Raw genomic sequence first — 23,972 nt, 5'->3', positions numbered from 1 at the left:
AGTTTTGATCGGTATAAAACTAAATTTAACTGGAGAAATGGAATCAACAGTAAGTCCCAGCTTCAGTCACTGATCCCTGTTGAGTCTGAAGCTACACGTTGGTGAAGCAGCGGCTTCGTCTCCACAGTTAAATCCATTCCCTCAGAAAGTTGGCGTCGCAGCCGCTGAACAAAACGCAAAACAAACAGAAAAAACAAACTTGGAGTAATGACACTCGCAGTTTGCCAGAGTCGGCTGTTTGGCAAAGAGCGAGTGGTGGTGAGGGCCAGGCGCTGAAAGATGGCCACTTTTACAAGGCAAGACAATGCAAAAGAAAAATAACAAAACCGGCCAACTTTGATGGCCCCTGAATATATTGGGCACTCTGCCTTGTGTGTGTGTGAGTGTGAGTGTGTGTGTGTGTGCGTTAGTGACTGTGTGTGTGTGTATGTGCCTGCAGCAGCAGCGGGTGGGGGGCAGAAGGGTTAAGTAGGATAGAAGGCACCCATACTTCAGATTGGCAGCAAGCTGCCGCAAGGATAATCTAATCAGGGGATGCAATTCAATTAGCCAAGGGTCTCTGGGGCCACCGAGCCAGGCAGCCGGTGGCAGCGCTGCTACCGAGGGGGCTGCTGCTGCTGCTGCCGCTGCTGCTGCTGCCGCTGCTGCCTCCACACCCGACACCCCCACGCTGGCCTCCGCTGGGCCCTGGCCGCTGCGCATGAATGCAGATGAAATTTGAAATATGAAAATCTCCAATAATTTATGGAAGTTGTCAGGAACACAGAGCCAAGCTTCTGCTGCCGAAGGGGGGGAAGGCGGGGAGAGGGTGTTATTTGTCTATGGAGTTAAAATTGTCTTCCTGCTGCCGCTGCTGCTGCTGTGGACTGTGATGTTATAACACATATTACAGTTCAGTGTACGCTGCTGGTTATTGGTGCTGGAGAAGAAGAAATACTTCAGTGTTATTGCCATTTCAGTTGTGTGTTTCTCGAGCTGTAGTTAAATCCTAGTGTACAAAAATACACACAGTATTTACAGCTGTTCCAGGTCTCTCTCTCTTCTCTCCCCCATTTTCCTCCCCTCACCCCGGCCGGTCGAGGCAGACGGCCGCCCACGTCCAGTCAGGATCTGTTGGAGGTTTCTTCCTGTTTGGATTTTCTCAAAGTTTCGTCTGTTCTGTGTAAAGACCCATGAGATAATGTGTGTTGTGATTTACTGCTACACAAATAAAACTTGAGGGAAACAGGTGATCTTGTGTTGTTTGTTTGTTTCATAAATGAAGAGACTTACAGGAAAAAGCATCACTATATGTTCACGTTTAACCTTTGACCTTTGACTTTAAACTGCGAATAAGCATCACATTAACAGCCCCTGAAAGTTTCCAAACCATTACTACCAGTGAGGACAGAGAAAATACCCCAAACACAACACAGTCCAACAGCACCACAAACTATGCACCCTCCAAAATGACCACAACATTGATTCAACACAACTTTAAGTCTGTTTCGAACGCTGATGAGGCATTTTCATACAATCTGTAGAAGGTTGTATTGGTTGTAGCTGTAATTTGAATAAGTTTATTCAAAATAATATTGTAGAAATGTCCTTATACCTTTCTTACATAGTGAGACGAGAGTCAACACTCTCATATCTCCACTACAGCTCGTCAGCTTAGCACAACACAAGGACACAGAACTGATCTGGGTCTGTCTAACCAGCACAGGTGGAATCACATAGAATTGTTTTAATAGTTTGGTTTTTTACGATTCCATTGTGACGCAGCATCTTTTCTCCTTTTATTATTTATATCTTAGTCGTCTGTCTCAAGTTGAATCGTCATTTCCTCCTTGTTTTTTAGAAAGTTTGTGAAAATGCTTGTTTATGTTCCATCAATTACAAAAATATAAAAGTGATATCAATCTTCTCATCTCTGCCATATTCCACATGTTTCCTATAAAGTAAATGCTTGGTAAGACCTTGTGTTTTATTTAGCAGTGTCTATTATAAAACCCAGCGGTTCTTGTCGGGATCTCCCTCCTCCACCCTCTCCTCCGTCTCTGTGTCATAACGGCTGTGACAAGCACCTCCTCAGGAAAGGAGGAGAAGCTGATGAGAGCTGGGGGGGAGGAGGATGAGGGTGAGACGGGATGAGATAGAAGATGGAGGGAGAAACCGAGAGAGAAGCTCTTAGACAGATTATTGCTCATTAGAGGCTGCCTTGCACCGTACCATCATGTCAGGAGGAATCCTTTTTCATTTGCACAAATTTGCCTGGAATTTTTCTTATTTAGCCTGGCCTCCATTATCAGAGCTGGAAATCAGATTAGCCTATGATTATTCCCTGGCTCGCCTGCCAACATTTCCCCATGCGGCCAACGCCGGTGGCTGGGATCGGTCTCGGCCTTTGGTTAACCTCTGCCCACCAACAACACAACAACAACAACAACAACAACAGGCGCAGTATGAAATTATGAAGAGCTGGATAATGGCTCCGCCCGAGCAGCCACGCAGGACTGGATCTGTTCACGTTGAACATAAACGGACATTTTCCACGTCAGTCACACAGAGGAATCATTTCAGATACATAAATCTATAGCTCTGTAATTTACATCTGTGTTTTCTGGCTTCATTTTAACTTCATACATCCTTTTTGAAACATGAACGGAGGAGCAGTGGTGGAAAGTAACTAAATACATCAACATACATTCTGCACCTATTTAGAAAAATACCTCAAAGTGTTTTCGAGTCATTTCTGAAATTAGTGGCAGATACAATTGGGGCGGAAGACGCTGAGTTTGAATACGAGAACAACGTGAAGTTATAAAGAAGTGAGCTTCTCCATTAGTCGCTGCTGATGCAACACAACCAAATCTCTTCCTGAACAGCTGGAGGCTGCACCCGTTGCATCGTGGGTAATGTAGGCTACAGGGGAATGAGTTGAATAAGGGAAATACACCGCAAAAAACTATTAGTGCATATTTATATATATATGTTACTAACTGAGAACAATACCACTTTACGTTGAAGGACAAAGTATTTGCATTTGTTGAACAGATTTAGTTTTATTATTAGGATTTTACATTTTAGAGAATGTGATCATCTCCTAAAATACATCTTACTGTTACAGTTTATGATAATTACTCAAAATCATTTTGTAGAGCAGTTCAAGATTGTGAGAAAATATGGTTTCACTATTTATACAAACAAATACACAACAGACAAAAAACATAATACAGTATATTTGCAATTTAGCAATTATATCACAACTTACATATCTGTTTTTCACAATGCCATTAATAACTATGATGTTTAAATATAAAAGAAACATTCTCAGTGTATTCACTGATGAATAAACAGTGATTGAATCTGATGTTTCTCGTGAACCTTTGCAGGGCCCACACCACAGATTGGGAATCACTGGAACTACCTGCTGTAAATAAAGAAAACCAAATTCCCTTTGAGCAGCTACAGCAGGAAAAGGTTGATTTAAAATAACACAATTTAGGGGGTATTTACTTTTACTGATGAAACTTTGGTGTAACCTGCAGATAATACACCTGTGGGTTAAATTACTTGTATTTTTTACTCTGTTAGACAAAGAGCTCCTCTTCCACCTTTGGGGATGTTGTAGCTGTGTACGTCAACGTGATCTAAAGACTGTTGATTCCAGAAGTATCAGGGAGGAGGAGCAGGTGGAATGTTTCCCCATTGCTAAATAATCACTCCAATTAGGCAATTAGAATCTGAGGCAGAATCAAGTTATGGATACCCCATGAATAAGCCCCCACACTAATCACAAATCAATAAGGACACGTTTGACTGCTCCGCTCTCATTAACCCGTTGCGTTTGAACTGCTGCTGCAGATTTTTTCCGTGGCTTTAATTGGCTGTAAAGCAATAAGATGTAATGTGTTGTTAGTTTTAGGTTCATTAGTAAATGGTGTAAGTCACTGATTCGAATCACGGAACTTAATAATGAGGCAAATAAACGCAGGGATGATGAGGAGCCCGTCGCGTGAGACTGAGCCTGAACAGTCTGGGTCTCCGGTTTAGACTCAAATCTATAAATCTTGAATCTTTTATCGTGATTTATTTGCTGTAATCTTCATCTTTTCTGTCATTTCCTGATGTTCTGTTTTATTCTTTCTGCAGGTCTGCAGTTCTTTGCAGGTTTATCATTCATCCAAACACCCTGATGCTCTGACGAGACTTTTTACTGCAAATCCTCCTTAATTTGACTTTAATGAACATTTTTGGATGATCAGTCTGAAGCTGCCTGACAGATTTGCTTCTTGTTCTGAACCAACGGCTACAGCTCAATTCTTAAATAACTTTGAATAAGGAGATTCATTTCTGATCTTGGAGGATACAGGTATATATATATATATATAATCTGAAGGCAACTTTGTGTCTAGGATATGTTTGTATAGTCTCTCACTTGTTTTGTTGAAACCTCCTCATTATGAATTTATATTTTATTGTTCAAAATGATTAATATTTAAAAACAATACGTGTTCATTGATACACGTCTCATTTTAATAACTGTTTCTTAATGATTTGTCCCAGTTCTCATGGATTTTCATATAATTCTCCAAACCTCAGGCTGGTGTTACTTTGGGATGTTGTCGTCTGGATTCTAGCTGTAAATCAATAAAAGCAAAACCTACACGTTTATTTTCCTTCTTCCACTTTCCTTTGGTGTCGATTTAAAAAAGACACTGGATGTGGATTCTATCTGGATTTTTCTCAGGACGGAGATTTGACTTTAATTTCACCTAAAAGACTTAAAATATCTTTGCATCTATTGCATCTCCACAATCAGTGTAGAAAAGAGAAGAAATGAAAAGAGCAGAAGTTTTGTTGAAACTTTGGTAGATTTATTTTCATTGAAGACACAACATTGGTAGCATCAACATCCTTCTTTGCATATGATACGAAAACTTTAGAATAAAATACAAATGGAATATGTCCCAAGTACGTTGGAGGTAAATACATTTTCATTCAAAGCTCATTTAGTTCAAATAAACAACAACTCAGATATTTGCTGCTTTCATTCAGCTTGTTTCTCGTTATCTTGACTTTAGTGCAACATGCTGGGGCTGTAATGACTCCTCGTTTTTCATCTCTCTGGACTCTGCGGACCAAAGGGCGCTGCTGAGGCCATCACTCTCCGGTCCCCTCGGCTCGCTCCGGCCTCCATCCGGCCGCCTCCAGCCAGGACGGTCTGCAGGACACCGTGTAGCCACGCTGGAGTCTCTGAAAGCCGGCTTGGTGGGAGCAGATTGCTGCCTAATTGTGCTTTTCAGAGCTGCTGTGCACTGGGGGTTACAACAGGGCTGCATGCGGTCTGGGGCCACAGCAGTGGACGCAGCACTGAAGGAATCCAACCTCGCAGGGTCTCATTGAACTGCTGAAGCAAAGGTCAGCGCAGCTATGCATCTGTGGGCTGAGTGATGGCCACCAGAGCTGCACCACAGAGGCCTTATCACTCACTTCAGCCACTAATCACTTATTTTTGTGGTCATCTCTTGCATGTGTGAAAAGCAACCTGCAGATCTCATTTCCAGTTTGCTTCATCCACTTCCCCCATTATGCATCCTGAGACTGGATGATCCATCTCTCCCTCTCCCTCTCTCTCTCTTTCCATCTCCTGCGTCCCTGCATCCCCCCCTCCAGCACTCCACCAGCCAACCCCTGCTATTTTCACCCCACACACATCCGTCGCTGCACTTATCCAGCCTCAGACGGCTGCTGGCTCGATAGCTTAAACGGATTATCCAACAACAGAGCACCTCTCCTTCTCCCTCTCTTCCTCTCCCTCACTCCCCGTCTCTCCATGCACTCCTCATAGCCGTGGGTCCTCGGAGGCGGAGGGGCCCTATTGAGCGGGGCCCTGGCTCTCCACTAGCCAGGCTCTTTATTGAGGCGTCTATGGGGCTTTATGCTGCCAGTGCTCGGCCTTGCCCTCGCCATCATCAATCATCCTCGGCTCCAGGGCTGCTATCACTGCCCAGACAGGCGGCCAATCACAGGCCTTCCAGGAAGCTCTATAGGAGATGGAGAAGAGAAGCAGAGAGGAGGAGAAAACACAGAATCAGTTTGTTTCTGCTGCTGCCAGTCTCCCCCGTCCGATTTGATTGGCATCTCGTGTACCTTCTGGGTGCATGACAACACTGTGCAGATTGGCCTGTGTGGCACTTGATTAGATCATGAACTGAGAGTCTGAGTCATGAAAGCACATATAACCACGTTAGAATAATAATTACAGTCGGCATTTGGCAGCAATAACAAAGCCTTTTTATGACAGATCTATATTAATCCGATAATAGTTGGATTTTGGAAGAGGGGCTCGGTGTACAAAGTATTAAAGAACAACTATAAATCCCTGAAGGAATAAAGGAATATCGTGTTGCATCAAAGCAGATAAGGTCACTGAAAACTGACTGATGATATAGAATAATGTGGGTTTATTTAAGCAGAAGTCGACGTGAAAAGAAGAGGTGAATTGGTTCATGTTTAAAAAGCTCACTCCTCTCTTTTTCATCAACCCTCAACAGCGTGTCCAATTTCTTCTCAAGCCTTAACTTTTTTAATAACGATTTTCTTTTTTTCTTGTTCTTTTCTCTTTTCTTTTCTGCTCCATCTCTCTTTCTCTCAACCCGCAGCCCTGAGCTCTCTCATCCTGCTCCAGGAGAAATAGGCGGAATCTGATTACAGACCTATTTTACAGCAGACGCTGGGGCGCAATAAAGGCAGAGAGAGAGCGAGAGAGAGAGAGCACGGAAACGGGACAGTGCCCATCAATTAGATCTCTATTAGCAGCCAATGCAGACCTCACCTCAGGAAACGCCGCGACCCTGAAATTAAACAATTCTTCAAGCACGACAAGGCAGACAACTCTGCTGTATGTTTGAGGAAAGAGGAGGATGAGGAGGAGGATGAGGAGGAAGAGGGGAACCATCCTGCAATAAAAAGCATGAAAAAACAAACTTAATGGGAAAAGGAATAAAAGCCTAGATAAGGTCACTACTAACTACCGATTGCCGACTATAAATCTTTACTGTAATCACGTGTAAATGTTTTATTATTATGACGTTGGATAGTTCAAAAAATCAAAGTGCAATAAGGTCAACACATCGATAACGGCGATTAGAGACACTATTCAAGCCTCGTGACTGATTTTTAAAACCAATACAAAGTGAAAATACAAAGCCTTATATTAGTATTATAGTAATATAAGGGTTTTTTTGTCTGTCCGGTGCCATTAATCTCCAACTGTTGACCCCCTGACCTGAGGCGGGACAAAATGTCAATATTGGATAATCAGCGGCAGCATTAAGGCCATTTAGAGAGGTCATCTCGAGAGGCGTGTGGGTGCAGCCTTTAAAATCATAACTGAGGGGTTTTGTTTTCAGGAAATCAAAAATTTTTGTTTTGAAATTTCATTCCGGGTGCGTTCCAACGAGGGGCCGCTGCGAGAGACATTTGGTTTTTAGTCAATGGATGTGTTATTTCCATGTTAACAGGGCGATGTATTGGTGGGAGTGATACTGGATCCACTTCCTGCAAAGGCTCCCATAGATTTATGGGACCTAATCTGGTTGGTTACAGCCCCTAACCTGGTAAGAAAGACCAGTATTACTGCTGGATGATCTGGCACCAGTAACTCAGGAGGTGGTTTTCATGCTCTTGCAGTCACAGAGGATATTTGTCAACAAAAAGACGAAGGCACAAGACTTATAATTCTGCAAATATTGTCACTAGAACAAAATGGATGTGAGGCTGATGTTGCCCACTAAAATTGCAAATGTGGCCCAAATATCCCAAAACAATTGTGGGATTTTTGTCAAACGTGGTGTTCGCTGCAAGGTGGAATCTGGACGGGAACCTAAAGTGGCCCATGTGGTAAATTGTGAATATGGCCCAAATAGCACAAAACAAATTTGGGCCATCTAAAGCACTTTTGGTTGTGGTATCTTACATGGGGCCCAGATCTGGCCAACAGGAGCCAGAGTGCCATCATCCCATGTGGTGTCTGGGTCGGATTTGGGCCAAATCTGCACCAAAAACCATTTCACTATAGGCTTTTGGGAAAACGCAGTTGGTTTCACATCCTAATGTTTTCTGCTCGATTAATTCCAGTGCGTGATCTGACGCAGATCTTCGCCACGGTTCTCACTCCTGTGGCACGTTTTTCTCTATTTGCTCAATCAAAGGATGGCCATTTATCATCGAGGGAGACAGCCTCGTATTTGCTACCTTGCCCGCTCGGTTCCAGCACCAAATTCAGCATTTTTATGGAAAACTGCAGTCATTTTGATTGATGAAATCCAAAGATGTCCACAACAATCCGGGGGATCCCCAACTGTGGCGCACCGGCGGGGTGCTCCAGTGTTGTCATTGTTCCGCAGAAAGAAAGGAGCGCGTCCGGAGAACACCAGGGTAAAAAAAATCACGATTTCCAGTTCAAAAGGGGCAGAAAAGCAGCGATTCTTTACAGGCAGTGGGAAAGTGGAGGAAACCCTTTTTCCCACTTGCACACGAAAACAATACTTGCTCGGCTCTTTCCCTCTTGACGCATTCAGCTATAAAGACACGGCCTAATAGAAACAGGCCCGAATAATGAATTGATTATTTTACTGTGAGGCTTGATGTTATTTGTGTTCTCGCCTCTGCAGCTGAATGGCTGCGGCAACAACATCCCCCTGCATTCATCCGATTTGCGCATACGGAGCCCGGCCTCATTGTGTGTCATGTCGCCGCGTAAAAGTAAAATAACTCTCCCTTAAAACTGATTTCAGAGCAGCTTTTATTTACCCCGCGCTTGTCTTGTTTGCGGTGATTCATAATGTCACGAGAAATGTCACCTGTCTGGCCTAATTGGCACCTTCTGTTATTAATACCGGGAGTGTGGCTCCCTCTTGCACCCGCGCAAATCAGCCTATATTGCGTACTTAATACAGCGTCACCCAGAGGGAGATTCAATAAATCTCCCTTTAACGGCGCTTCCCCTCCAAACTCCTCCAGGCGAGTGGAGGCCGTGTCAAGATTGCGATTGTGCGCCAGTGTTTAGGACCAGCTGCTCCCAGGACAGACAGGCCCTTGTCAATTAGGCGGTGACAAGCAGGTCCTCCGGCTGCCTGCAGGCGCCCCGGCAGCCAGCAGTGTACAGTCCCCGCAATTAGTATCCATTTCTGTCGAGACCTCCTCGGAGCGGCGCAGACACAGGGCGCGTAAATGGCCAAACATTGTCCGAATGACACCAAGAGCCACAGACGACGACGCGTAATGGGCCCGTGTTAACCGCGAGTCGAGGGGAAACACAAACGTTTGAATTCGGGGAGAGGAGAAGATGAACCCGGGGTGGTTTCTCCAGGAAGGATAAACCAACCTCAAACATGGCTCCACTCATATTATCACTCATATTATCACTGATAGATGCACTTGGATGAGGAGGAAGAATTATATTATCGCCTGTTGGGGTTTTAGTTTATATCTGGACCTATACTCACCTCTCTGGTTGGGTCACCAGGTTCTAATGAAATCCTTTTGGCAGGTGTTTATCCTGTTGATGCTTTGACATTAATGAGCCATCACTTCTGCAGCTATGCATGTTAACAGATCATTAATAGAGTCACTGAATTTGTAATTAAAAACAGTTTAATGACTGGATTTTGGTGGAGATCATCCTAAACTCACTTCAGATTATCTGAACCAAGATCCAAACATTAACCAACACTTTCAACTGCAGGTATTGTGATTAAAACCTTTTATTTATGACTCATACTAAACTACAGACTTAAGGTTGTATGGTGCCACTATCTTCTAAAGGACTATTTATTAATAATTATGATAAAATCCTTTTGGCAGGTGTTTATCCTGTTGATGCTTTTATAGATGTTGGCAGCAGACTGACATTAAAAGATACTCGTGCATTTCTAATGAGAAATCATGTCTGCTGACAGATCATTAATAAAGGTTTGAATTTGTAATCATCCCTTTCGACTTCAGACTTGATGATTATTCTACCTGTTATGAATGACTTATTGAAAACTGCAGAACTATAAAGGGTTTAAACTGATGCCTTTATTAATAAATCATGTTTTGATGCTTTATAGATCAGTTATAAGCCATTTATAAGAACAATATGTGGTTGTTAAACGTTATTAGGGCATTAATATGGGGGTTTAATTGTAATTTTAACAGTTGAAATTGTTAGAGAAGAAAGAAATATATCGTTTGTGGTCCAGATAATCTGCAGGACTTGTCAAATGTAGTTTTCACCACCTGACATCCCGAAATGTGTCAATATAAATGTCTTATAGCTGCATTATGCCTCATTAACCATTAACAATTGGTTTCACTGTATAAGCTTTTATCAAGAGTTCATTATTATAAAGTGGCATCAAAGTTTGATTTACAGTCACAAGAATCAAAGTAAACTTGGTTCCTCGAAGCTTGGAGCAAAGGAGTGAGGTCCTATGAGAGAGTAAATAAATGTCAGGCCAGCACTGTCACAACACTGACAGCCCATAGAGGGATGGCTCACCAAGCCCCTTTTGTAAGTGGTGTCACCACAAGCAGCTGGTGGTGGCATTCCCGGGCCTCGGACGCTGGCCTTTGGCCCCTGGGGGGTTGGACTCCGGACAGGGCGGTCCAGCCGTCTCCACAGCGCCGTGGTAGCTCAGGTCAGCGGGGCCAAGTTTCCAGCAGGAGAAGCTGGGGCCGAGTCGGCGAACAAAAACCCCAGAGCTCGCCAGGCCAGTGGGATCATTAGTATGAGCGTTTGTTTAACTAATTAGCAAGCTGGGCCGCCAGAGGGAGGCTTGTATAGGCGACATGGACGTCATATATGGAAAAGGTATATGGGCATCCGTCATTGTGCGTCAACGGAGCATTGATGCAGTTTGCAGAATGTGACCGAAGCGCAGGAACCCAGTGGAGCTTGTATAGGAAGCCTCGGCGTTTAGAGGGCATTAAAGGAGCACTTCATAATTCATCACAAGGATTTTGATGCTCTGGCTCCACGACATCCTTCTGGTTTCCAGCAAATTAAGCAGTCTGCAAGAGTTTGGGTGAGCGGACTTCATGGGTTTGTGCACAATGGGTCGTTATTTTCGTGTGGTTGGGGGGGGGATAGATGATTCCGCAGGGTTCAAAGTACAGGACGGGGACAGGGCAGCGCACTGAAGTTCAAGAACAGTGCAAACAGCACATGCCAACAAAAGGAGCCACAGAGCATTCAGCTGCGGTGGGGCAGGAGAAGCTGGGGGGGAGGCTGGGGGATGAGGAGGAGGGTCCCGCGTTAAATATGGGAAAGTTTGGGGAACGAGGTCGAGGGGTCAAGAAAAGTCAACAAGAGAGCAGTCTTGATGACAGAAGGAATTTAATATCAAAAATACATAAATCTTCAAGTGAGGGCAGGCGCATAATGGGCACAATGGAGGCGAGTGTTAGAGTCAACACAGATTTAGTTGTTGGTGATTAAATGGATTAGGCCAAGTTGTTAACATTTAACACAAAACGTTGGCACTAGAATAGAGGTTGAGCAGAATGGAAGGGGGAGCAGGGCGGCCATGACATGCGGAGAGACAGCTCATGTGTTGGGACCGATCCGGCGCTTAACCTGGCACCTTTCATGGACGTGCCTTTACGCACCGATGCAGCAGAAACTGTTGTGAAATAGAATAATCGTTAATCCCATTTAAGCTTGATTTTGACTTTGAAAGTATATAATCTGTTGACAGTTTGATATACGCGCTGCTTCACACGAGTCTTCTTCACATGTGGTTTAAAGGAGGAGTTTTTGTTTCGCTTTTACGCACGGATTTTTACGCATTTTGTGAAGTAAAAAAACCAACTCCAGCTTGTTGAATCTCAATGCCACTGCGGGGATATCTGTCTTCTGGTTGAATGCAGAGATGAACCGTCCCACCCTGCAGTAAATAGGCCCACACTTGTCTCCACAGCCCCTCTGACCACTGGACGCAGCTGAGAACTCTGTCTGACCTTCGCCCTCGCCCCTGCGAAGCCCTGCCAGTTCCCCGGCAGCCGCAGACAACTCTGAATTCCATAATTCTTCGCGAAAAGGCACTATTAGGGAAAAATCCTTCCTTTTTGACAATTTAATAGTGCAAACTAATCATCTGGTTGACACGGGCCATTTATCTCCGTGCACGCAGACAAAGACAAGGCCTTTTCCATAGGTTCGTCTGGAACCGAGGAGTCAGACCAGCCTCTATTTTGAGATCAAGTGCACAATAAAAGCATTGTGACTGCCTAATGGCTATGTTTGTGAAGCCACCCAAAACCCAGTTTATTAAATACATTTTTTCCTTTTTTCTGTTCTGCAGAGAATGAAAAATAGACTCACTGCAGCAGAGCCGGTTTCAATCGAGAAGCAGAAAGGTACGAAAAATAAAATAAAACTTAGTTTGGATTCTTAAAGCAATCAAAACACGAAACAAGAGAAAAGATGAGGAATAAAAATATAAAAAAAATAAACTGGGCGCTGCAAAATTGCTTAAACCCCCCAAGTTATGAATTCGTTTCTGAATCAATTTAGCGGTGCAGGCATTTTCCAAACATCCTCTTGCGGGAGTAACAAGACAGGGAAATTGATCCGGGGAGACCTCACCTCTCCGTGCGCCTCAATAACAGAGACATCAGCCTCTCCCGACGACTGTGTAATTTTTAATATATATGCAATAAATGTTCAATTTGTTTCCAGAAATGACGGGAAATAATAACGTCAAATTTTAAAGCCATCCATTACAGCCAAACAATGCGCATGCATGCATACTTAGTCCAACGCAGAGTGCTTTGATTAATTCACGTTTTGATTGTGTTTGATAAAGCAATAACGTTACAGCGCACGATTTCTCGACCATTTTCCCTCCTGGAAAACAAATATGATGGAGGCAGCTCAGATATTCATTGATACAGGTTTTTTTTTGTTTTGTTTTGTTGTCCAGTTGGAGTCAAAGGGAGAATTAAACACACAATTATCCAAATTATAAATGACGTGTAATCACAGCTGACACACACGAAAGATCCTCAGGCTCCACAGAGATCTAATTTTGATCTCAAATAATCAGCTCTTAATGTTTTACAAATTCATCAATTTCAAATTAGCTGATTAAAAATGACCTTTGACTTCTGGAATAAAAAAACGAGTCCGATAACTGTTTCTCTAACGTCTTCACAGCTTCTGCAGATTATAATATCAGAGGATGTTTTCCTCGTGAAAAGGTTCAACGTGCTGTTAAACTGATGTGAAAAAATATACAGAAAATTGTGGATTATTTCACTTTAACTCAAACTGAAAACTCTGAAAGTCTGCGTATGAATTTTTAAACTGACAGTAAGTGGTCTCTATCTTTAAAGATCCAGTGAATAAAAGGTCACAGTCAGTTTTTAGTCCCACATTCAATCAGCCTGCTCGCACAAAGAGGAGAACAGTGCAGGTACAGCGGTGGGCCGGGGGTCTCGGATCCTAGACCCGGACACAAAGTGCATTAAGTTGGCTGATCTCTCTCAAACCATTTGATTAATTCACTCCCTTTCAAACCCAAGCGAGCAAGGAGTGGAGGGGACGTGACCAATGACATAATGGGCTTCTGTCAAACAGCCTTGCAAAACGCCCAGACCATTTGTGGTGACAATCCTGATGCCATCAGTTCCATTATAGGGCCCCATTCAGCCCAGAAACAAACATAGCTTTACGCCCCAAAAGGAGCGAGAAGGCTGCTTTCTGGTGGATTCTCTTTGCTTTGGGGACGTCAGTGGTTTTTGTCTCAGGACATCAGATTATCTCCAGCCTTTAAATAATCGCTTCACCAAATATTACATTATATTTTTGGCAATATTGTACCGTTTTTAAATTAAAAACATCAACATTTTCCTTTTTTTGTTTTAAAATGTGCAGGACAGCTTTTCTCTGACAATATATGTTGCCGTGTTTGTGCAGGGTTCACACGTCTCCTGTTGAGAGGTGAGATTCCAGTGTTGTTGTTGCACACATGCACCGAAGAGAAGAAGGATAAGATGGTTTCTGAGTCCATGCTGCAGCGCACAGGGAAGACGGTGCTGCTTCATAACCTGGAGCCTGTGCTGTAAAATGGATGAACCTGCGTGTGAGGGGAGCTGAGAGGCGTCTGCTCGAATCTGGTCTCATGCATTTTAACAGCAATGTTTGGAGAAAAGGACAAATTTGAGACAGAAAACATGAATAAACAGGATGAAAATATGATGTTCTGCACAAATCAAAGAAGTGGATATAACCAAATACCTAGAGTCAACATGTGGGTTTTTGTTTTTTTGCACATTTAGCAGCTTGATACAGGGATGATTCAAACGCATGATATTTAAATGTTGCATAATCAAGATGTAATTTGGTGAATTCTTTAATATTAAAGTTGCAGAAACACTATTTCTGCAGAAATAATAATCAGGATTTTTTTCCTCTTTCCTGCAAAATATTTGTCAGATATCTGCCTGTTGTGATTCTTCTTTGAAACTTGTAATCTGCCAAAAATAATTCAATATAGCTGATTTCAATGTGCCACTAAAGCCAGAAGAACTAATGTTGCTGCAGAATTCAAACCACATCAGCCTCGACCTCCATTCTGTAAGAAATAATATTTTTTAAAATGAATGACAGTGACAGATACTACTACTACTACTAATAATAATAATAATAATATTAAAATGTCTTATATTTTTGCACACTGTCTTAAAAAAAGAGCAGCCTCGATTTTGTATTTTTATTATTTAATTAATGTATCTTAATTTATATCGCCTTTTTCTTAATATTTTGTTCTTTCTATTTCAAAGCCTCAAACACAATAAAGCTACGAACATCTGCAAAAGACCTTAAATAATGATCGACATCATGAAATCCTCTTGATCAGCTTGTGAAACGCCTCCTTGTGTAAAAACTACAAAGACTTAAAAGCCTGTGGATATTGTCTCTTGAACCAGTTTGGGTGAAATCCACCGTGTCCTTCTCTTCCTCCACATCAAACTCATCTTTTCTTCCACTCGTCTTCCTCGCTTGTCCCGATTTTCCTCCCCTTCCACCGCCTGTTTGTTTTGGCCCAATGGACTTTTACACGCGCTTTTCATTTCAAACACAAACACACACAAGCGTTTTATTTCTGTTCTTTCTTTTCTCTTCAGTCTCTCACTCAACTTTTCTTCTGCGGCCTTTTGAAAACCGCTGATGCAGAAGCTTTGATGGGAAAAGACTGAAGGAGGAATAAAGTGCGTTCAGGAGGAAAAACCTCTTCATTTAAACCCATGTAAGAAAGATCAGGGGAAAACTATCTATTATTATTATTATTATTATTATATTTTAGGTGTGCTAGTATACCTGCTATAGTTAATATTATTAAAATTATCATAATATCGAAAGCTGTTGTACTTAATAATAATTATAATAACAGCAATAAAAATAAAGATAAAAACTATAAATAATAATACAAATAAACTATTATCTATCTTACTGAAATTATTATTCCCATGATACTCGAGTCATATCATCTGACTTTGAATTTATTTCATTTGTTGAAGGTTGTATTGTAAAAATATCCAGTTAACATGCTATTCATTTCATTTCCAATATAACGTTAGGTATATATATATATATATTAAAACAATTTTTTTAAAGTAATCTTATCTTTTAAGCTGTAGTAAACACGTCTTTATGAACTGACTGAGGCACAGAGATGAAGAAAATCTCGTAAATTCTCCTCAATTCTGCCATTTTAAATGTCTGAAGAAAGAAAAATAAAATGATGGTGTATATATTAAATGTTTAAATCTTTTTTAATAGAATAATAATTACTGATTTCACCATGTATTCATATTAATGATAAGCTATGAGTTTTAAAAAATGCTTTTCTCTGAAGTGTGTTAGTTCAGGTGGCAATAAATGGGATTTCTTTACGAGAGAAAACGTATTTTAAAATGAACATAAGCGATAATCTCCCTGTGGTATTCCTTCAGTAACAGGTTCTGTGGCAGCTCAGCTCTCATGTGACTCTTTAACATCTTATTCCTGTGTAAAAACATCTGTATTTGAATCCTCTAACCGCTCTGAGGGTTTACATCTGTCTGACGAACGCATCGCAGCTTCTGTCGGTGCTTCCTCGGGATCTCGGCCAAATTAAAAGCCGGGCACAAAATGTTGTCTCATTTAAATTCTCACCTTGAGCTCTCTGGTGACTGTTAATGGTCCGAGAGGAGCTGACGCTTAAAAAACCCATCAAGATCTGCTCCCAGTGAGCGACAGGGTCTGGGACTCTCTAATGCAGCAGATTACACCACAGAATAAAGACGGAAAAGACAGAAAACACACTGTTATCACGAGGGAAACACAGAAAAACACATGCACTCCGCAGCCTTACCTATACTCTGTGAGCTGAGCTGAGTCTCCGCAGTTTAATTACTAATAATTTCCACACCGCAGATAGTGTCAAAAACTCTGCGACTATTTCTCAGAGGTTTCCCTTTAACAAGTGGAAACTTAGTGTCCTCCTGCACCATTTTATACATGATGAGCCGTCAGTAATGGGATTATTAAACAAAAACGTTTCAGGCGCTGGCGTTAACCTTTTTTAATGCCTAATTAGGTTTTGCAAAGAAATAATTAGATTCTACAGTGCTTACACTGCCTATATTTTCAAATGGCATCTGCAGCAAACACAGCGGCGCCCGCGACACCGCTGCAGACAATCTGCGGATAGACGCGCCGCAGTGGAAGTCAGATGTAAGGTTTTAAAACATGTTGCGACCGAATAAGGTAAGTTAAAGGTAAAATAATTATCTCACGCAGGCTACACGCCAGAACTTGCACCAGCGCCGTTCCCTTGGTGGAGGGCGCCCTCCTGTGGCAGTCTAAGGAACATTTACATTGAGTATAGCAGAGGATCATTTTGGATAAAATCAAAAGCAAAGATGCAAATACTCAATTCTGCTTTTTTTTTTAAATCGACTCTTAACATATAAAAAGGCCAAATACTCTGCAGCCATAAATTCTCCTTCTTTGACAGATGCATGTGGGCGTTGACCTTGGCGCAGGCGCACTCTGCACATGTCTTCTTCCTCCTGTTTTCGGGTTGAGGCGATGGAATCATTGGCTGCAGAATAGAGCACAATAAAGCTCTGTGGAAATCAAAGGGCAATCTTGATCTGGATCAAGCAACATTTTCCAAAACGTTTCAAGAGACTCACTTGTTCCTCTTGCGTGATTCATCCCTGTAACATTCTGCCCCCATAACAAAAATCCATGTATGTTTATATTATTTTGGGAAACACTGGAACAAATGTCCGTATGTGTTGTAAAACCTGTAGATGTGTAAAGTGTGATCATTGTGTTTCCAGCTTTTATTTTCTTATCTACTGATATATGGACCTATGAGTTTGCAATAAATTATTATAAACTATTATATTCTCATAACACAGCTGTATAGGTCAGGTGACATGTGTATGCATCTATACATCCATCTGTCTCTGTCTGTCTGTCTATCATTATTGTCCACTAGAGGGACACCGTGTCCTTTGAAGCTTTGAAGTCTACACAGATCTCGCGAGACCTCCCCGTGCTCTCGCAGCGGAAGGTCAGCTGACCTCCATCCTGTCACCAGTAGCTAACAGTCCCTGTATCGTGTGTGTTAGCCTGGTGTTAGCCCGGCACGGTACGGAACGTCTCGACACTGTAACCCCGGTGAGTGGTTCTCTCTTCTGACACGCACCGAGCGGGAGCGTCGGCGGTTCGCCTCCTTCGAACCTCCGGGACAGGGAACGTTATTTTTAAAAAGGTGCCGAAAGAAGCGAGAGGCTAGGAAGCTAACGTTAGCTCACATGCTAGTAACGATGGAAACAGAATATTCTAGAGTCACCTGCTGTGCTAGCCGCTAACAGCGTTAGCATCCATTCATTAGATCCAGACAACTCACTAATCACTGGTTAATGATACAACACGTCGCTTAAAGTAAGACGTCACTTTATTCCGCCATTCCAGATTGAATTAAACAACGTTAGTCTTGAATTCACTCAGATTAGTGGATGCTAGCTGAGCTAATGTAGCTACATCCCCATCAGTGCACGCACCAGTGAGTGGATTAAAATCCCTGAAAACTGGGATATAAATGTTTTAAAACGGGGTTTCGTGTAAAAAGGGTGAAATCTTGAATGCTTTCTTTCATCTCCAGTGGAAGTAACGTTAGTTTTTAACCACCAGACCAGCAGGAGACCACCAGCACCTCAAGGCCACAGTTCTCCCACTGGTTCTTTCACTGGAAGCAGATACTGAATTAAAGTGGGTTTTGTATTAAGTGTCAAATATAGAAATGATGATAAAAGTAGTTATTCCATGAGGTCACTTCCTGTGTTCCTCCATCATCATCATTTGCAAATCCACTCAGTCCCTTGAACACACAAACTCAGGATGTTTATATTTGTCTATACATCATAGCTCCTTTAATCTATTCTAGATCAAAGGAGCTCAACAGATACTGAGTTGTACCCCTTGACATCCCTGACTCTGAGAACAGAGAAGCTATTAAATGCACGAGATCGTTATTTGATCTTTAACTTGTAAACTAAACTACATTTTCAACCTAATTTCCAATCTGTGTTTTAAAGTCTACTGTCATGAATTGTCCCTTATCAATTTTATATTGAATCGATCATTGCTTGCTTGGTTGCTTTCAGCTTTATTATCACAGACACAAGTGATGAAACTGAAGAATGAACTCTTGTTGATATGTGTTGTCAGTGTTGTTTTGTAATGTGCCTGTACTCTTCTACAGAAACACCCCCCACTCTCCCAAAGATGGCTGACACTAACCAACAAAGTCCTCCTCCTCCTCCTCCTCCCCCCCCTCCTCAGTTAGGGCCTTTGGTAAGTTCACAGTTGCTCGCAGCTATTTGTCACATTTTAATGTCCAATTCACACGTTTACAGACACTTGTCAGGGTAAACTGTTTGTGTTGTGTTCTCTGTGGCTCTGAAGGGACTTTGCTCTTGTTTCTCTGTTTACATTACAACACACACTGTTTAGTTGCATCCTGGAAGACAGTGTTTCTAGAGATTTACCCATAGCTGCATATCTGGATTTTGACTGTGCTGATTTTCATCTGCCTCTCACACTGTTATTAGAGTCTCTCATTGTAAACCTTAAACTTCTCCTGCCATACTCGCAGCACTGGCTTTTCTAATGTTTACTCACAGTATGAGTATGATGCGGGTAAACAAGCTTGACAATCTTCTCATTGTGAGTTTATTGTGACCTCATAAATCCAGAGGGCTTTATAGTGTGCAGGTATTTTTTCTGTCCACTTAATGCAAACACACAGTTTCTTTTCTATAATAAGGTTTTATGCATTTGCAAGTCAGCATGTACTCGCCACAGTTCTTATGATTAATGTGAATATTTATTCCTCAAACTTTGTATCAGAACCAGTCAGTTTATGTAGAACCTGTTTTTAAAATATATAGTCAAACTTTTGCAATGTCAGCTGACGCAGAAGTTTTTTTTGATGAGTTACAGCTGCATCTCATGACCTGACTTCTGATGAAAGGGTGGTAGAATTAAGTCTTAGATTAAATTAAGTTGTTGTTTGAGTTTGCCGGGAGTTGAGTGAACCAGACTGAACCAAACGGTGACTTTGTTTTTAGTACAGAGAAAAGACGTTTCCTCCTGTCATTTCAAATATCCAAATTATAAAACAGCACATTATATCAGTTAAAATATACAATCCAGCACTTAGCCTGGTTCTCAGAGACACTGAACATCCTTCACACATGGTGGTTTATTATAAATGATAGAGCAGGTTCAACTCTTAGCATCACATTACCGCTCTACATATATATGCCTGAATCGTGTATTTCTTTCTTCCTCAGCAATTTTTAATGAGCAACAAGCTTGAAACTGCGATGTGGCTGTCACGACTCTTCACCGTCTACTGCTCCGTAATGTTTATTCTGCCAGTATTGGGGTGAGTGAACTTGTTTCTGTAATAGTGTACGAACATCATTAAATCTGACTGACAACCTTGCACTGCTTATGCCTCAGTCTCCTGTCCTCCACCCTGAAAAGATATCTATAACATTTGCTTGTGTGTTTCAGACCCTATGCAGCAGCAAACTTCTATCAGAGAGCCTTGTTAGCGAACGCCCTCACCAGTGCTCTTCGCCTGCATCAAAGACTTCCACGCTTCCAGCTGAGCAGAGCGTTCCTGGCACAGGCTCTTCAAGAGGACAGCTGCCACTACCTGCTCTACTCACTCATCCTGGTCAACTCCTACCCCATCACCAGTATCCTTTCATCCTTTTATTCTGGAAATACACCGGAAGTAACACATGCATAGTGTCGTTTACAGTAACTTGGTTAACTAAAGGAAAGCATGCAGCGATACTGAATACAAGACAGTTTGTTTCGAGGTTTTTATTGAGTTGATAACAGAATCTAAAAGATTTCTGCAAGGACTGCATGACTATAGTCCTTAAGTGAAAGGTTTAAATACATGTATTGCATTGTTACTAAAGATGCAGCTACAATGCTAAACTGGAGTAGTGTGTGGAAGTTTCTTTGTTTAAAGAATCTCTTTTTCCGCCTGTTGGTCACTGTCAGTTTGCTCTGACACGGCCAAAAAGCACTGCATCGCGTAACCAGATTTCTCTGAATAATCTGGTTACTGAAGTGAATTAAATCTCAGCCATTGCAATAACACGGCTACTCTCTACACATTTAGTGGATCCTCAGAATATCACATGACAGTACATGGTGTATTACATTGAGGCTTTCAGGAGGATTCACCATATAGCACATGCTTCCATTTTCTCACGATTTCAACCATTAATGTATAATATGTTTTACCATAACTAACAGTCATGCAGCCACAGAGACTAATGTGTGTGGGTGGATTATTCCTTTTTTCTGTTGATCTTTAACTCTTGTGTCCAGTGAGCATTTTCCCAGTCTTCCTCTTCTCCTTGCTTCATGCGACTACCTACACAAAGAAAGTGCTGGATGTGAGTATGAGGCTGCAGTCACCTGCTGTGACTTATAATGCTGTTTATTAAAATGTCTGACAGCTCGCTGAATATTATTTAACACCCGGGGGGGACATTACCAGCAGCCAAATGGTGTTTTAATTATCTACTCAATCAAACGGCCACTGCTCAGGGACCCAATTCCACCCAAAAATCTAATAAAAGGGATGATTGATAATGTAATTCCTTTACCTTCACCTCCCTGTATCAGTAAACACTGCGCCTCACTGAAAACTTACCAACAGCTCTGTTGTCAACCTCTGACTCTGTTCTTTCTCTCGCAGTCCGTGGGCCCCAACAGCCTGATGTTCATCAGAAACCTCCTGGACAAACTAACAGCCAATCAGCAGAACATTCTCAAGTTCATCGCCTGCAATGAGATCTTCTTGATGCCAGCCACTGTGTTCATGCTTTTCAGGTATTTGCTCACAACTGAGGTTGAAAAGTTATTTATTGTCGAGAGAGATTCTGCTTGTATGTGCACCTGGATTAGTGACACTGTGGTGGAAGAGCTGATTGGTGTCACACACATTCATCAGTTTGTTAATCTTTTATTGCCAAAAGTACTTTGAACGGGTTATGAAAAACCAAACTGACCAGTTCACCATGTTGTCAGATATTTTTAAGTTCACAAAACATTTTAGATTTTTGTCACTGCTCCTGTAAATACAGTTTCCAAAGTACCCATCAGCCACCAGTGCTCTGATACTCAGTATTGCCATATGCAAATTTCCATTGCAGCCGAAAGAACTACTGGTCCAGACAGTCTGTTTAATGGATTGCATTTGTTTACCTGTTATTGCACTTAAGAGAAATATTCACAACATTTAAAAAATGTGTTTATTGTTTGTTGTTGGAATATTGAACGATCCATAGTTGTGTAATGTTGTGTTTCACTCATGTCTTTCCTTTCTTGTTTACAGTGGCCAGGGAAGCTTGCTTCTACCTTTCATTTACTACAGATTCCTCACTCTCCGCTACACATCCAGAAGAAACCCATACTGCCGGTAAGATGTGTAATAATAGAATATTATCATAACATCTCATGTTAATGATGATAAACAGCATCCAGGTTGAAGAGCGTATAAACTCCTGCTAATCTTAGACATTTATCATTTGGCAGAAAAAGTTTATACAAACCAAAACTAAAACAGCAAAAGGTTGGACATGTTTAAAGCAACAGGGACGTCTTGACCTTGCATGTATGGGATCCAATAATGTGGCTGCATTGCTATTACTGTCCCACATCAGCTCAACTCATCTCAGATACAGTTAACAGGAGATGTCAGTACAGACATGTCAGACGTATGTTTGAGGTAAATCAGAAACTGTCACTGGTACAGTTTGTCCATGAGGGTTCACTGTTCATTTTCAAACTGTCAGATCCAGTATTGATCAAACTGACAAACTGGGAAACATGCAGACATGTAGTCGGGCAATAATTCAAGAGAACAAGAAGAGAGAGCAGAGATTTCTGCTGGATCTCTAAGGTAAACAGGGGGCCACAGATTACGCTGCATTTCTTTTTCCCTGAATTGATAAATAAATATTATTAAATCAAATTTAAATTGTTCCAGAAAACCAAGCAAACGTGTCTTTTCCGTTTCTTTGTCGTTTATATTAAATGTACTAGAAATCTGACAAGTATGATCTGATTCAACGAATGACAAACCTCAGTTTACCTATAAGAGTGGAGCATTAAACACATTGTCTTTCCTCTTCCAGCACCTTGTTCACTGAGCTGCGGATTCTTCTGGAGCATTTCATCATGAAGCCTGTCTGTCCCGCCTTCTTCAGGAGGATGTGCCTCAGCAGTATCGCCTTCATCAGCCGCCTCGCCCCCACGGGCGTCTGATCGCACCACGTCAAAGTCCTGTTTTCTTCATATTTGTTTTGTTTTTTTCACCATTTAGGATGTGACTTAAACTTTGATGGGGACAGACAATGCCATCAGCAGAAGGAACTGTTTTCTGAATGTCAGCTTTACGGTCTGTGCTCCAACATGTCTGTATATCTGAGTACAGTTGAAGAGCAGCCAGTAATGCACTGAAGTCTCGCGGTGATATTTCTTTTCCCATCCTCCTAATGTGACCTCATTCAAGCAGTGGACACCCAGCACCCTGTTGCGTTCACTGAACGAAGCACAGGAAACATCAGCTGTGTTCTCTATTTATCAGCTGTTATTGTTCTTTCCTATTATGTCCTTATTTATTCATGACAATTGCTTATCTTGTGATGAAGCGTTAACATTCAGAGATTAGTAAGTTAATTAATAATGAATCTTACAGATAGTTATAATAGGATGGAAGGTGGGAGATATTTGTTGTCTAATTTCTTTTTATGTGCAAATCATCTAATGTTGTCTTAATGCCTGAATTATGTTTTCTATCAATGCCATCAACTTATGTTTTAACAACATGCAGGATCTTTGTAGGTATGATGTCAAAATGAGGAAAGAGATATCTGCTGTATTTTATAGACTATTTTAAGGTACCAGATACTTTTCTGTGTGAAATGAATTGCACAATGCATGTCGTGTGAATGGCTGCATTCTCACCTTGTTTCTCGGTTTAAAATTTGTTCATTTATTTGTTGCTATTGTAGATTTCTTGCTAATTGTGTCCAAGGTTTTTTTTCTGCCATGTACAATGTTTATTTGCCTACAGACAAAACCACATTTTTATTATAACAAGAATGAATTGATCTCTTATTAAACCAATAAAATATGAAAGTATAGTCATGTGGGTTTGTGGTTATTAAATGTACTGTGTTTGTAAAGCGTTTTTCTAGTCTTCACTGCCATGCAAACTGATTTACATTACAGATCACACATTCATACAGCACTTGCACCTTCTCATAGGGGTTCAGTGTCTTGTCCAAGAACACTTCTATGTGTGGCTTTGAGGCAGGAATCGAACCACCAACCTTCC

At 41.6% G+C, this 23,972-nt stretch overlaps 1 protein-coding gene across 3 annotated transcripts; it reads left to right on the top strand.

Annotated features, from left to right (window-relative positions):
• Positions 1-17,577: 17,577 nt before the first annotated feature.
• Positions 17,578-23,778, top strand: tmem33 (transmembrane protein 33). Of its 3 annotated transcripts, none has more exons than XM_035162277.1 (9): positions 17,590-17,710; positions 18,227-18,304; positions 18,798-18,889; positions 19,891-19,985; positions 20,117-20,304; positions 20,954-21,021; positions 21,327-21,460; positions 21,966-22,049; positions 22,768-23,778. In XM_035162277.1, exons 3-9 carry the CDS (start codon positions 18,821-18,823, stop codon positions 22,895-22,897), a joined length of 768 nt encoding a protein of 255 aa, XP_035018168.1. In that variant the 5' UTR covers positions 17,590-17,710; positions 18,227-18,304; positions 18,798-18,820; the 3' UTR covers positions 22,898-23,778. The 3 variants fall into 3 exon arrangements, with proteins under 3 accessions (XP_035018167.1, XP_035018168.1, XP_035018169.1); XM_035162278.1 differs by having other exon boundaries at positions 17,603-17,710; positions 18,198-18,304; XM_035162276.1 differs by lacking the exon at positions 18,227-18,304 and having other exon boundaries at positions 17,578-17,710.
• The last annotated feature ends 194 nt before the right edge of the window (positions 23,779-23,972 follow it).

The sequence above is a fragment of the Hippoglossus stenolepis genome, chromosome 7 (genome assembly GCF_022539355.2).
Source record: "Hippoglossus stenolepis isolate QCI-W04-F060 chromosome 7, HSTE1.2, whole genome shotgun sequence".
NCBI lineage: Eukaryota > Metazoa > Chordata > Actinopteri > Pleuronectiformes > Pleuronectidae > Hippoglossus > Hippoglossus stenolepis.
Note: the sequence above shows the minus strand (reverse complement) of the source record. Positions and strands in the feature narration are given on the sequence as shown.